General features: G+C 35.3%; 1 protein-coding gene across 15 annotated transcripts in view; it reads left to right on the plus strand.

The window, feature by feature from the left end:
• ARHGAP5 (Rho GTPase activating protein 5) overlaps positions 1 to 13,861 on the plus strand; it is a 128,311-nt gene extending 114,450 nt beyond the window's left edge. For all 15 annotated transcript variants that reach the window (XM_070241707.1, XM_023623619.2, XM_070241716.1 and 12 more), the window contains 4 exons: positions 2,881 to 2,958; positions 4,140 to 4,271; positions 6,055 to 6,160; positions 10,173 to 13,861. In XM_070241707.1, the coding sequence (XP_070097808.1) occupies positions 2,881 to 2,958; positions 4,140 to 4,271; positions 6,055 to 6,160; positions 10,173 to 10,500 (644 nt within the window). In that variant the 3' untranslated portion in view covers positions 10,501 to 13,861. The remainder of the gene's footprint in view (positions 1 to 2,880; positions 2,959 to 4,139; positions 4,272 to 6,054; positions 6,161 to 10,172) is intronic.
• The last annotated feature ends 853 nt before the right edge of the window (positions 13,862 to 14,714 follow it).

Here is a 14,714-nt window from a genome sequence, read left to right on the forward strand (position 1 = left end):
GTGGGCTACGTGTGTCCTTCTATTGTGGCAGAGTTGCTCTTGCTCTCTGTGCTCAGGGAGGCTAGGCTGTCCCCCTGGCCAGCTGGTCGTAATGCTCAGCTGCGTGGGGCTGCTGTGGACCCTTCAGTTACTTTATCAGGCATGGGGAGCCCCAGCACAGTTGGCTGCAAGGTCTAATAGCACATTCCTGTTGCAGTGTTTCTGTTAAGTGAGTAGGCCCCCAGCGTGACTGGTTACTAGGCTGAGGGGCTTACAATTGCAGTAGGCCTCTGGCCTGAAAAGCTGTTCTCAGCTCTCTCAGGATTGCAGCTGAGTAAGGTGGGGCCAATCCCCCATTTGGCTGTCTGAGAAGCACAAGTCTTGTGCAGCTGACAAGCCCACCATCTAGAGGGCCATACACACTGTCAGCATAGTCCTGCCCCATGCACATGCCCTGACTCCCTTAAGCAGACCCACCTCTCCCACTGTAGAGGCCCTGTACACTCCACCTGCTCCTTGTGCCTTCCCTGCACCTCTGAGATGGACCCACTTGCCTGGCTGCACAGGATCCAGGCACCCAGCCTATGCAGGCCCATGAGGTGCCCAAGGGCTTTCTGTTGGGTGGGCCTAGTCCCTAGGGTACCTGCCTGCCCTGGCTGAGCTGGATTAAATTGGTGCTCTAGTGGGTGGGGCAGACCCTGGGCTAACAGAGCAATGTAAGCACTCCAATGGCGTATGCCAGTGTTCTGAGTCAGCATGCCTGTGCTGGTGACAATAATGGCTGCTGACAATGAATCAGTCCCTGGAGAGGTCTCACCTCTCACTAAGGTGCACCCAGAGCCTATCAGATGAGTCTCTTTTCAGCAAAAGACTGTGCCCCTTTCTGGTGATTTTAGGTTGCTTTCTGAAATGGGTGAATTTGTGCATGGGCCGTCTAAGAGCCGGCTTTTATTTTCCCCCTTATGTCCGATAGCTTTGCTAGGGGTGTTTCCCATTGTTAGTATCCAGCAAAGCCAGATATTATGACACTCATCTCAGTTGTGCTGAGTCCAGTAGATGCTTATAGCAGTAATGCTCCCCTTTTCAGATCCGCTACTCCTCCAGGAAGGCTGTGTACCTTAGGATTGTTCCTGGCCAGCCGTAGTACCTGTCTTGCGAAGGTGGCTTGCTTTCTTTCCTACAAGGAATTTCTGCCTCTTCCACCTCAGCCAGAAGTGTCCCTTGTTGCGGGGGTTCTTATTATCGTGTTTTCAGTTTTCTCTCAGGTATGGTTATTCCAAGAGTAGTTGTAAATTTGTTGTGTCCACGGGAGGAGGTGAGTTCAGAGTCCGCCTATTCCGCCATCTTGAACCAGCACCTTTTAAAATTTTTATTTATTTATTTTTGCTGAGGAAGATTCGCCCTGAGCACCATCTCTTGCCAGTCTTCCTCCTTTTGCTTGAAGCAGATTTGCCCTAAGGTAACATCTTTCCAATCTTCCACTATTTTGCATGTGGGACACCACCTCAGCATGGCCACTGACTAGTGTGTAGGTCTGTGCCCAGGAACCAAACCTGGGCCACTGAAGCAGAGGACACCAAACTGCACCACGAGGCTATGAGACCAGCCCTCATTTTTCTTTTTTTTCAGTCTAATTTCTTTATGTTGTTTAGATTGGGTAATTTCTATTGATGTATCTTCAAGTTCGTTCACCCTGTCATCCACATTCTGCTACTTAGCCCATTTAGTGAATTTTTTTGATTCTGTTACTGTATTTCTTAGTTCTAAAGTTTCCAATGAATTCTTCCTTATATTTCTGTTTCCTTGCTGACACTTTCTATTTTTCATTTGTTTCAAGTGTGTTTATAATTACTCACTGAAGTATTTTATGACAGCTGCTTTAAAATCCTTGTCAGATAATCCCTCAACTTACATCTTTGTGTTGGTGTCTGTTAATTGTCCTTTTCTCCTTCAAGTTGTGATTTTCTTGATTCTTGGTATGATGAATGATTTTAGTTTTATTATTATTGTATCCTAGACATTTTGGATAGTATGCTGTTAGACTTTGGATCTTATTTAAATCTTCTATTTCCTCAGGCCTTCTCTGCCACTACACCAGCAGGGGAGGAGGGCTGCCTCATTGCAGCAAGGTTGTGGTGGAAGTCCAGAGTCCCCGCTTGGTGTCCACAGGCTTCTGCTGACAGAACCATGGTGTGGAGGGGAGGAGAGGGTCCCTCTTACCTCAGAAGTTCAGGCTTCTCCACTCAGGGAGTAGAAGGGGCACCTTTGTTACTGCTGGGCAGAGGTGGTATTCTAGTCTCCCCACTTGGTCACTAGTGATGTGTGTGAAGAGGAGTCCGTTCCATGGTGTTTGGCCAGAGTAGAGCAGTTGTAGTAAAAAATGTTTCGTTTTGCTTGTTAGGCTTTCTCAATCCTTTCACTAGAGAGAGCAGGTTTTTCTTGTTGTTGGTTTTCTTTGTGTTTTTACTTTTTCCCTGTGCTCATTGGTATTTCTGGGTTGTAGGCTTCTGTGTTCCTTGGTCCCGAGTATGTAAGAGGCAAAAAGAAAACCCAGGGAACTCACTGTCATGTTGTTTTCAGGTTCCAAGGTTGCTGGCCAGTCCACCTTTTCTCTCCACCATTCAGAGTCTTTTGATGTTTGTTTTTTGTATTGTATTCAGTAATTTTAGCTGTATTTAGTGGAAGAAATACAGAGAAACGTCTGTTCTCACTTTGTATGGAACTCCATGTCCTAAGTGGTTTAAAATAAAAAGTAGTCCATTAAGAACTTAATTAAAATGAAATGCTCAAAAATGTTTAATTCTTAAAAATACTTTACCACTGTATTTTTATGTCAGTAAGATGTACATAAGGTTAAGTATATTTTTTGTTGTAGATGTATATGTATATTTCTTCTTTTAGGATTATGTACTGAAGGACTCTACCGTGTTAGTGGGAACAAAACTGATCAAGACAATATTCAAAAACAGTTTGATCAAGGTAAGACGATAATTATATAAAATAAAATTATTATTTTCCTTACTGAAATTTCGTGGTGGGAAGGTTGATTTTCTTATGAAAACCTCCTAAAGATATGGATCTTCAGGGGAGAGAGTTTTGAAGTGAGATTAGAGGTATTTAATAGAATAGCTACTACAGTCAAGAAACAGGAGACCTATAAATCCATTGCCAGAATTGGAAAAGCAATAAATTGATTTATGATGTGAAAGCATCTTTGTATATCAGAGATAGCACTTATTTAAAGATGTAATTTAAAAGTTTTTTGTTTTTGTTTTTTTCCTGATGTTGGGCTAACTAACTATTAGGAGTAAAAACAAAGCTGAATTCCCTACTCATATTAAAGTAAATTCTATATGATATCAAAGGTTTAAAAGTAAAAAATGAAAACTTGTAAGTACTAGGGAGAAAAACGAGTGAATATTTTTATAATCTCATGATAGGGAAAGGCCTAAACTTGATATGAAACCTAGAAAGCATGAACACAGTGATAAACTGGACTATCTAGAAATGTAAAAATTCTGGATGAGACAGTGGATAAAAGATAGAAAAAAACTCTAATTTATATGCATAATTTCTATCTTCTGTCTTTCTCTTTCCTTATGTCCTCTTTTAAATAGCTTATGTAAACAAAATATTTTAGAAGATAGTGGCTGGCCCCGTGGCTAAGTGGTTAAGTACGGTGCACTCCACTTTGGTGGCCTGGGTTCACGGGTTCTGATCCTGGGCACAGACCTGTACTACTCGTCAAGTCATGCTGTGGCAGCAACCCACATACAAAATAGAGGAAGACTGGCACAGATGTTAGCTCAGAGCAAATCTTCCTCACCAAAAAAATAAAGATAGATAGATATTAGTAAAAGTTAATGTTCTTCAATATACTAATAAGCCTAATAGCATTTTTTATTAAAACAGAAAATGCTTGTTGCTTGGTTTTCTCTTCCTTTATCTATATAGTTTGTCAGGCAAACCTATAGTTTGCCTTATCCATATAGTATGTCAGGCAAACAATGGAGGAAGGATGAATCAGCCTGTAAAGAAAGGTGGCTGACGAGAACCTTAAATATCTTTGGATCTGTAAGTACCTGTTTAGCTTACTTCTATAATAAATTAAAATTTTATTATAAAAATTACAAATTGAAATTATCACTTTTGTCTTATAGATCATAACATCAGTCTAGTATCAATGGAAGTAACAGTAAATGCTGTGGCTGGAGCCCTTAAAGCTTTCTTTGCAGATCTTCCAGACCCTTTAATTCCATATTCTCTTCATCCAGAGCTGTTGGAAGCAGCAAGTAAGTATTAGCCTGCTTTTTTTGACAGGGATAACAATAGAGAGTTTTGTATATTGATTGCTATGTGTTAAAATCAGTCATCCACTGGAATGTGTAGCTAATAAAAATTCAGCGTACTAGAACTGTTCCTTAAAGGTATTTTCCTCTAAATAAATAAAATCGGAATCCCTAGGGGTGGCTCCCAGGAATATTTGGATTTAGTTAGCCTCCCTGGTGACTCAGTGCTCCTAGATGTTTGAAGATCATTATAGCAGAAGTTTGAGATTTGTGTTTTAATTCAAACTCAAAGACATTGTAAGGAAATTAAACTCTTCAAATAAATGTATCTACAATGTGCTTTGTAAAATATTAACCTGTCTGTGATGTGTAAACATGTGTATTTAAAATTTTTCGAGTCAAATTAACTTTGTCCTCCTAAGTCATATTTTGAAAAAGTAAGGCAGGAAAATGGGTACTTAGTGTTTACTCCCGATTTGGTATCACTCATCTAGATGTTTCTGTTAAACAAATACTCATTTGTTGTCTGAAAAATGAGACAGAAGGTCTATTTCGAGTATTGGGTAACTACTGCTTCATCTGCCTTGTGTTCTCAATGGCTAAAATGAATGTTGTTTCTAAATAGTTCTCTTTAATGTTTCCTTTGATTACAAGTCTTCAGGCTTTTTAAAGTGAGGCTGCTTATAATTTTGATTATGTTAAAGTTCTTAGTTAATTTTCTTTTCATTAAAAACCACCTCACTGGGTTGTCACAGGTATAGTTACCTTATATGTACTCTCATATGTAAACTGGGAAAATGATTCAGTTGATAGTTTAGATTTTCTTACTTCTTGACCATAAACAATATCCTCAGAAGTTTCCTACATTTTTGAGGACTGATTTATAAGTAATACATGGCAAATGAGAATTTGTTAATACTTGGTTACACTACCATAAGTTGATATATACCATAAATTGGCATGCAGATGGCCTCCTTCAGAGGGACTCATTGTTGCCTTTGGGAAAAATGAAATGAATGATGAAGGGCAATAAAGCACTTTCTTATCTCCCATTTACAGCAGAACCACATTTCAGTTATCCTGTTTCATAATTTGCATAAATTTGGATAGTGAGTTAAATGCTTCTGCTGATTGTGAAGAAAGGTTTTTGATAAGCAGAGTAGATTATAAATAAATATAGGGTGATACTTTAAATCAGGTGTTGGCAAACTGGCCTACGGGCCTGACTCAGCCTGCCACCAGCTTTTGGAAGACTTGCAAACTCAGAATGGTTTTACATTTTTAAATAGTTGAACAAATTAAAAGAAAATTTCATGATATTTTAAATTTATATGAAATTCAGATTTCAAAAGTTTTATTGCAACACAGCCATACTCATTTGTTATGTATTATCTGTGGTTGCTTTTGTGCTACAACTGCAGGGTTGAATAGTTGTACCCACAAAGCCTAAAATATTTACTCTATTGTGTGAATGTTAAGAGCCTAATAGATTTATAAGTAATTCTAAATCAATATATAGTTATATAAATTGCTTGAGTAAATTGCTGATATACCATTTCCCACTTACCATCTCTGAGTCAGTTTGATCTTCAGTTATTAGATTTACTTGCAAAAAGGCTATTGTAGTAGCTGATAATGTATTTAGCAGGTTCTTTAGAACATTTTCTTTGTTTTTGTTTACCTATCGTAATATACTTCAAACACGTTCTTGTATAGCAAGAAACTTTATTAAATATTTTTAAATGTATGAGTTTCACATAAATTCTTTACTACTTTAATTTTACAGAAATCCCGGATAAAACAGAACGTCTTCACGCGTTGAAAGAAATTGTTAAGAAATTTCATCCTGTAAACTATGATGTATTCAGATATATAATAACGCATCTAAACAGGTATTTTTATTGTTTTTGCAAATAAAGTGCACTACAGATTTCAAGCTTGTAGCTTTATAAATTGGATAATTATAAGATAAAAAGGGGACACAAAGTAATTTAAACATGCGGTTCAATTTTTGTTCACTAAATTATTTCTGGATTTTTAAAATAGATTTTTTGTCAACTTGTTTAAAGAAAGATATGTGACTCTTTTAGTACACGTAATGATTATATAAATAGTAAGCATGGTAAGTATGTTTTCTTTTTTATATTGTTAATCTTTAGCAGTTCTCTTTTCTAGGATCTTAGAATTTTAGATATGAAGTGACACTTAGCTAAGTAACCAAATCAACCTATTGGAAGTTGGAAAAATTGAGTTTTAAAGAGGGAAATTATATGCCCAGTGTCACATAATTAATAAGTGACACATCTTATGAGTAGAATCCAAGTCTTATTAAGAGGTTCTGTTTGCTTTTTTTATCACATTGTGTTGCTTTTGTGTATCTTGCTGGTTTTGTTTGGATATTCCACACAGCGAAATTTTATCAGAAACTTGAATTCATGTTATTATCCATTCTGTTACCTGAAATACAGGGCATTACTCCTGTATTAGTAGCCCTAAATATGTTGAGTTTCAGGTTTATGCTTCTTTCTCAAAACGTACTCCTCCCAACGCCATTCGTTAAGTGAAAGAGGCAGTATTGTATAATAGCTTAAACTATAGAGTCAGACAGGCTTGGTTTTGAAACATTTTTAGTTCTATGACCTTGGGCAAATTACTTACTAAGTTTTAATTTCCTCAACTATAAAAATGAGAATAACACCTCACAAAGTTGTTCTTGGGACCGAGTGGAATTGTTAGTATTTGTACTAATTTTTTCAAAAGTCTACTCTTGATATTTTCTACTGACATACTAATGAACTATAAAGTTCTTTCAACTAATAATGTCAATGTGCAAACCAAGTACATTTCAGTCTGTACCTCTTAAAAGAGAATATTAACCAACATTTTAAGTTAGATTGTTGTTATCAATGTAGTATAAAATTATTTTAGCGTTTCTAGTAACCCTTCTCGAAGTCTCCCTGAGAAAATATCAGCATGCACAGTATTGCAGTAAACTTAATGGAATTTCTTCTTGAAAATTACCGTACAAGTGGTTCATGGTATGAAGACAGATGTGCACAGGGTACTATAGGAGACCTTACCCAATGTGGAGTGTAGGGATTTAAAGTGCTGAAGTAAGAATTGTACTCCATTAAAAAGAATAAGGAAAAGGGACAAAGGAAGAGCATGTTCGAAGATTCACAGTGATAAAACAACACAGGCAAAAGCATATTTGATCTGTTGAGTAACAGCAAAGAGGCCTGTGTGATTCGAGCAGAGTGTGAAGGATGGACAGAGTAAGAGATAAGGTCAAAAGGGAAGAGGGACAGTGCCAGATCGTATAGGTCGGTACTACTCGAGAGTAGTCTGGTGACTAGCTTTAGTCCTCAAAATGTTTTACTGACAAGGTAAGGAGGTTACTTCATGTATGTATGTCACTAAGTGCTATGAGTTCAACTGACGTTTATGGGGGGAGCAAGACTTCCTCAGTGATAATAGCATTGCATATCTGTTACTCTGAGTGGTATGGGGAGCCACTGGAGGGCAGAGCAGAGAAATATCATCAGACTTAAATTTTAAGAGGAATTCTCAACTCACTGTAATGGGTACTCTGTGTACCAGGTACTCGTATAAAGTGCTCAAGTCATAGCAGTGAATAAAACAGTCACCTATTTTATGGAACTTACATTCTAGCATAGGAAATAAATGATAAATAAGTATATAATGGGTGATTGACAAATTGCAAAAATTAATCCATGGAGTTATTTTTTGGTTATATTCTCTTTCACCCTCCATATTCGGTGAGTTATTGTGTCAAATTGATTTTTTCTCCTAATTATTTTTCCTTTTATTCGTCTGCTACTGCTTTAGTTTAGACTTTATCATTTCTCATTTAGGGAACTCTAGTTTCTTTGTAACTGAGCTCTTTCCCTGCCAATTTTTCCTCTTTATCCTTTCTTGATCCTAATGCCAGAATGATCTTTCTAAAAGATCGTTTTGTAAAGATCACTAATGATTGAATAACACCCTATGTAATCTGAAGAAAAAATTCAAACTGTTTAACATTAAGTGGTCTAGTTCTAACTTCTGTTAAATCGCCTTTCCTTTTTCACGTGCACACACCAAGTTAAGTGCCGCTATATTAAACTAATAGCACTTAACCAAAACTATCAGTTTGTGCCTAGTCCCTCACCACATCTTAACGTGACTACCTCAGTAGTTCTCACATGCACTCCTCAAATCAGCAGCATCAGCATCACCTGGAAACTTGTTAGGAATGCAGATTATTAGGTCTCGCCTCAGATATAATCGTCCTGTGTTTTAACAAGCCCTCCAAGAGGTTCTGATACACACTGAAGTTGAGAGCCACTGTTTTGACTGAATTACCTTTCCTTCCTACCCTCTTACTGGTGCCTGTCATCCTTAACTCACCTCAAACATTTCCTCTTCAGCGAAGCCTTCCCTGGCCATCTTCATCTCTAACTGATTTGGTACCTTGCCTTTGCACTTTTTGGCTTAACAAGTAAACCTGATGCCCATACTCATGTGTCTTTCAGCTTTATAGGCATTTTCAGAATCTACACTTGCCTACTACATGGAAACAACTGACTGAGCCCACTGTATTTTAACAAAAGATTGATTTTATTATGAATATTCTAATTTAGCCTCTTACCAAATAGTAACAACTTTTACCACAAAAGACATGTTTTTAGGGCACATATTTTCCCTCAGATGAGCAACTCCTGTGTTTGGCAGGTGTTCCTTTGGTTTAGATTTAAAATTTTTTGATATGGAAATTTAAGTATAAGATTTTCCTGCTACCTTACATATTGATGGGGCTGTTTCTTCATGTGTGAAATGAGAGGGTTGGATAAAATACCTAAGATTCTTCCCCAATTTAATAATTTTGAGTTGTAATTCAAGATTTACCTCTTATATTTCTTGAGTGCTCACATATTTAAAGGACTGGATGCAAATCAGTCAATAATGTATGGCCATTTGTAAATTATTTATCATTAAATCATAAGAATTTTAAAGTGGAATATGTTTCTGTAACTGACTGTTGTCTTTCAAGTTAAATTTGTAACAACATACAAGATATTTAATGATGGAAAAGATTTTTTTTTTTACAATACTAGAAACTAGTTTTTTTTTTGCAAGTTTAAAAGTCTCCTGGTTGGAGAATATGATAGAGTAATTTTTACAAAGTTCAGTTTTCCCAAGGTTCAAAGAGATGGCATAACGTAGTTTGTTTTTTCATCTCTCACAGTAGTCAAAGAATTGAGATATACAATTAGAATTTTCTGATTTTGTTGCTGGAAACTCATTAAAACTTGTTACATGTTCTTACCCTGAGAAAAAGGTTTTTTTCATATAAATTAAGGAGGCCTCTATAAGTAAATTATAAAACCTGAGGGTACAACATTTTTAAAAGACTATCTTTGATTCTCATAAGGAATGGATTTTACTGCTGTCTCCTGTTATTAGAATGTAGATGAACATAGAATGCACAAGAAGAAAAATGTTTTACATTTGAAGTTAAGATAAAAGGTGAGGGGCCCGCCCTGTGGCTGAGTGGTTAAGTTCCTGCACTCTGCTTTGGTGGCCCAGGGTTTCGCCAGTTCAGATCCTGGGTGTGGACATGGCACCGCTCATCAGGCCATGCTGAGGCGGTGCCCCACATTGTACAACCAGAGGCACCCACAACTAGAATCTACAACTATGTACCGGGGGCCTTTGGGGAGAAGAATAAAACAAACAAACAAAAAAGATTAGCAGCAGCAGTTAGCTCAGGTGCCAATCCTAAAAAAAAGAAGAAATATAGAAGGTAAAACTAAATCATCTGAGATCATTTCCAGCTCTAGAATTCTTTAAGTGTAATGAGTTTTGATTGGTTTCTAATTGTTTTTTCCTATATAATTTCAGGGTTAGTCAGCAAAATAAAATCAACCTCATGACAGCAGACAACTTATCCATCTGTTTTTGGCCAACTTTGATGAGACCTGATTTTGAAAATCGAGAGTTTCTGTCTACCACGAAGATCCATCAATCTGTTGTTGAAACGTTCATTCAGCAGTGTCAGTTTTTCTTTTACAATGGAGAAATTGTGGAAACTGGGAACACTGTGGCTCCTCCGCCACCTTCCAATCCAGGACAGTTGGTGGAACCAATGGTACCACTTCAGTTACCACCACCATTGCAACCTCAGCTGATACAACCGCAGTTACAGACGGATCCTCTTGGTATTATATAAGTAGGAAGTGATTGCAGACAGCCTGAAATAGGACAGAAGAAGCAAATCTAGACATGCATGTTTCAGGGTTCAGTAGTATGCTTTCATATTTCTTGCAGATAATTCACATTCAAAATGATGAGACATTTTCTCATTGAACTATATGCTATTCCTTATTCATTTACATTACAGATCTAAGACCATGTGATAAGCATGACTGGAGAGGTTTAATTTTTATAAGCAAAAATAGCTATAAAATACAAAGCTGCTGTTGCATGCAATCTTATTGCAATCAGTATATCATTCCTGTGGCATTTTCTGTCACATTATATTGTGAATAAAATTTTTCTATAGAAATTTAATGATTTAAAAACTCACATATATGAAACATTTAATGCTTTTCAGCCTGCTTTATGGCTGGTTTTGTTATTTGATGTGCTAATTTGGGCAACTTAATTTACATTTTAGCAGTCTGTGTAGATAACTAAAAGCCCAGTTAAGTGTTTTATAATTTCAGGCTACTTATGCCATGCTTGGGATGTTGTTTGAAAGAAAGAAAAATACACTTAACATATTTCTGCACCTTCATCTTTACTTCTGAGTAAACCTATGGATGATTTGATGAGGGGTAAATGAACGTATTTCTTGTACACACATACCAAGGACATGCTTGTGGCTAAAGTGAGTTGATAATGTTGTGCAAAGGATAGTTGTCACCAACTCATTTCTTTATGGTCCATAATGAAATAAACATCTTGTATACTGTTAATTCTGTAAACAGATGCATGTTCAAAAGATCAATGATGGTCTTGTAATCTTAATCTAATATATTTTAGATATTTTAATTTTTTCCCTCTTGGGAAATACATTTAGTATAGTGTAGAAAATACTTCATGACATTTTCATATAAGGTTATATAACTTTTCATACATAAACATGAAATTTGTTGTAGGAAATTCTTTGAACCAAACATTTTAATCTAGGACTTAAATTTAATCTGTTCCTTGAATCTATTTTTATGTGGCCCTTAAAAACATATCCAAAAATCCATTGCTAATGTAGCAATAAAAATACTTTGGGTACTGACAGCCTCTTTGGAGTGTGTATATATAAAATTGCAAACTTGTATTCATATTCTTTTCTGAAATATGTTATACTAAAATCCAAAATGGCTTTCACATCATTTTTTAAACCAATTTTTTCCTTTGATGTTGGTACCAGATTTGCTGTAAATGACTGCTGCTTTTGTGGTTAAACATTTTGTTAGTGAAGATACAACCAGAACACTAAATTATGGATAAAATTTTCAGAAATAGGTGGCATAGGTAAATTTTGTTAGGCTTTACTCAAACTTTGTTCATTATCAAACTGTGCCATTATTTTCTGGAAAGGAAAAAAATGGTTTGTTTTTATTGCTAGGTTATGTTTTGTGTAGTAAAGAGAAAATTCTTTGGTCCATGTTGTAATCTTCATTCATACTGCAATTTTAAGGTTGTCTTATGTGTATTATAGTAAATAGATGATTTTGAGATTTGAGGCTCCTAAGAGTTTGATTTGCTCCATTTCTTCTTAAAATAAATACTGTCTTTCCCAACTGTTATGTCCTAGGTATTATACTTCTAATTTTAACTTCAGAATCAAAATGTCGACATGAACCAGGCTGCTGTTGAAGTACATGTATATTACAAATTATCTTATTTGTGTTATACTCTTACATGTTATTATCTTTTCTAAGAAAACAAAGTCCCTATTATTCCTATTGCAAAGCACACAGGAATTAAGAAAGTACAGTAATTTTTAAAAAGAAAAATCCGGTAAATGTAGTATTCTTGTTCTATATTACTTATGCCTATTGTCTATATAGCTTTAATTTATAGCTGTCAGTTTAACATTGGCATGTCTGGCAAAGAAAATTAAACTTTAAGAGTTTTATAAACTGTTTCTAGGTTGCTAAAGAATTTATTTTTCTACTATATATGGTATAGACAAAGCTCAAAACTATGTACAGGAAAAAAGCCTGACTGTTTCTTTTGAAAGTAGGCTGAAAAGAGAATTTTCAGAACTGTTCGTGTCTTCAGTTCATTTGATCATAACTTTGCTATTGTAATATGTGAATCCCAGTTTATTTAAGCTATTCTGTTTTATACTGTGTTAATTTAACTTTCATATGCATTTAGTACCATTTTTGTTATTAAAGCTAGCATTTACCATTTTCCATATTAACTACCTTGCACCTTCCCCAAAACTTCTCCTCACTTTTGTGTGCATTCTATAATTGATTTGAAAGGCTTCATAGTGGGTCATTTAAAATTCTACATTTGGTTCAATTAACCAGTAGGTTACAGTTAATTGAAAATTAAAGTATGGTTTAAAGCTCAGTCTCTTACACTGAATTGATTGCGTTTGTTTTTGCCAAGGGTATAGATATGTTTTTAAATATTAGAAAAATAATTCTAAGAACAGAATAATATAATTAAACTTTTTTTTCTGGTAAGTTACTGGAAAGTTTCACTGTTTAGAGACATACCATATATGAGACTTCTTAAACATGGAAAGAACATTAGCTAGTCTCATAATTATGGGTAAACATTAAGGCATTATATTTTACAGTTTTAAATAAAACTCCATCTACACATGTTTCCATTGTTTTATTTAAGCTTCAGTGCTTGTAGTTATTACAGTATTGTACTTAACAGTATCTAGATAGCAATATAAAGAAGCATAGTGGTACTCTGTTCTGAACTTCAGAAGATGTATTCAAAGTCAAATTCTATTCAGCAGATACCTATTAGGATATACAATTAATTTTAGAACAAAATTCCAGGCACAATATATTTCCATTTGAAATGGTATTTGTTAGTAGTGCTTTTTTCCCCCCAACATTTACAATGTAAATACTATAGGTAACAGCAATCTAACGTAGCTGAAAAGCAGCTTTTATTTTCCATGTTGTATGTAAATAATGTAGACCCTTTTTTTGAGGTACTGGAATTTAATTTCTAATCTCTTAGATATTAACAAAAGGGAACAATTGGAATAAGAACGTAGGCCTTAGCTTCCATGGTGATTTTTAGTTTTTTATACGGTAATAATTGTGATGCTATTTGTCAACTGGATATAAATATATACATATACAGTTTTAAAAAGTCAAAAGTGCTTTGTTTCTTTGTTTATAATTAATGTAATTTTGTGCTTCACCCACAGGATGCTGCAGTAAATTAAATATCAGTGAAGCTGCTTCTGTATAAAGAATGCTATGAATAAACCATTAAGAAGCTGTGTAATTTTAAGTTATAGTTGCCTCTAAGTTTACCATTTCATTGATAAAAATCAGCTAATTTTTTTTTGCTTAAAATAGAAAAATAAAAATAATTTAAATTTATGTCGGTATGATGAAAGTTTTCTTAGGGAGGTGTATTATTGAGCTTTTACTGTACTGTGAGAGGAAATCCAAAATTCATTATGGATGTATACTTACAGATGAAAACTCAATTTTAAAATTTTCAGGAAAACAAGATTGCAGATTTCTAAGACTCAAATGTTACCTGGATCTGAATTTTGAGCTAGTTATTCTTTTGGGCCACTGGACATGTTTTGACCCCTATTCTAGTTTATAGCAGAACTGCTAACATTGAAGAATATATTCTTGTTTTTTTCTTCCTGGTTTATGAATATTAACCCAAATTTTATGAGTTTTGTTGTTAGATTTTATAGATCTAGTGAGGTCTGTTGGACTTGAATCCTTGTATGTGTTATCTTGAATTTAATCATTTTAAGTTCCTTAATTCTTAGGCTGAACAATTTCTGATTTGTTTCAATACTTATGGGACATGTTTAATTTTTTATTGTATTTGAACTCTTGAAGTTCTCAGCAGCCTTTTCAATTTATCAAATGTTTGAAAATAAAATTTCCTAAGATTTAATAAGGGAAGGAACTACTCTTCAAAATTGATTTCTTATGGTAACATCTGTATGTAGTGGAGAAGACTGTACACGCATTATCATCTCGTATCCAATATCATTTGGTGTGATCCAAGTACCATGATCTTTTTAAAGCAGTTAAGACCTACTAATTAATGAACTTTGGGAGTATTCACTTATTCGGTTGAACCTCATCATCATCCTGTGAGCATGATTCCGTGTCTGCCCCCCCCCCCCCCCACACACAATATTAGTTTTGTCTCTTTGTGGATGGATGTATCAGGGGGACCCACAGTTCTCACATCATTGAAATC

This window comes from Equus caballus, chromosome 1 (assembly GCF_041296265.1).
Source record: "Equus caballus isolate H_3958 breed thoroughbred chromosome 1, TB-T2T, whole genome shotgun sequence".
In the NCBI taxonomy this organism is placed as follows: domain Eukaryota; kingdom Metazoa; phylum Chordata; class Mammalia; order Perissodactyla; family Equidae; genus Equus; species Equus caballus.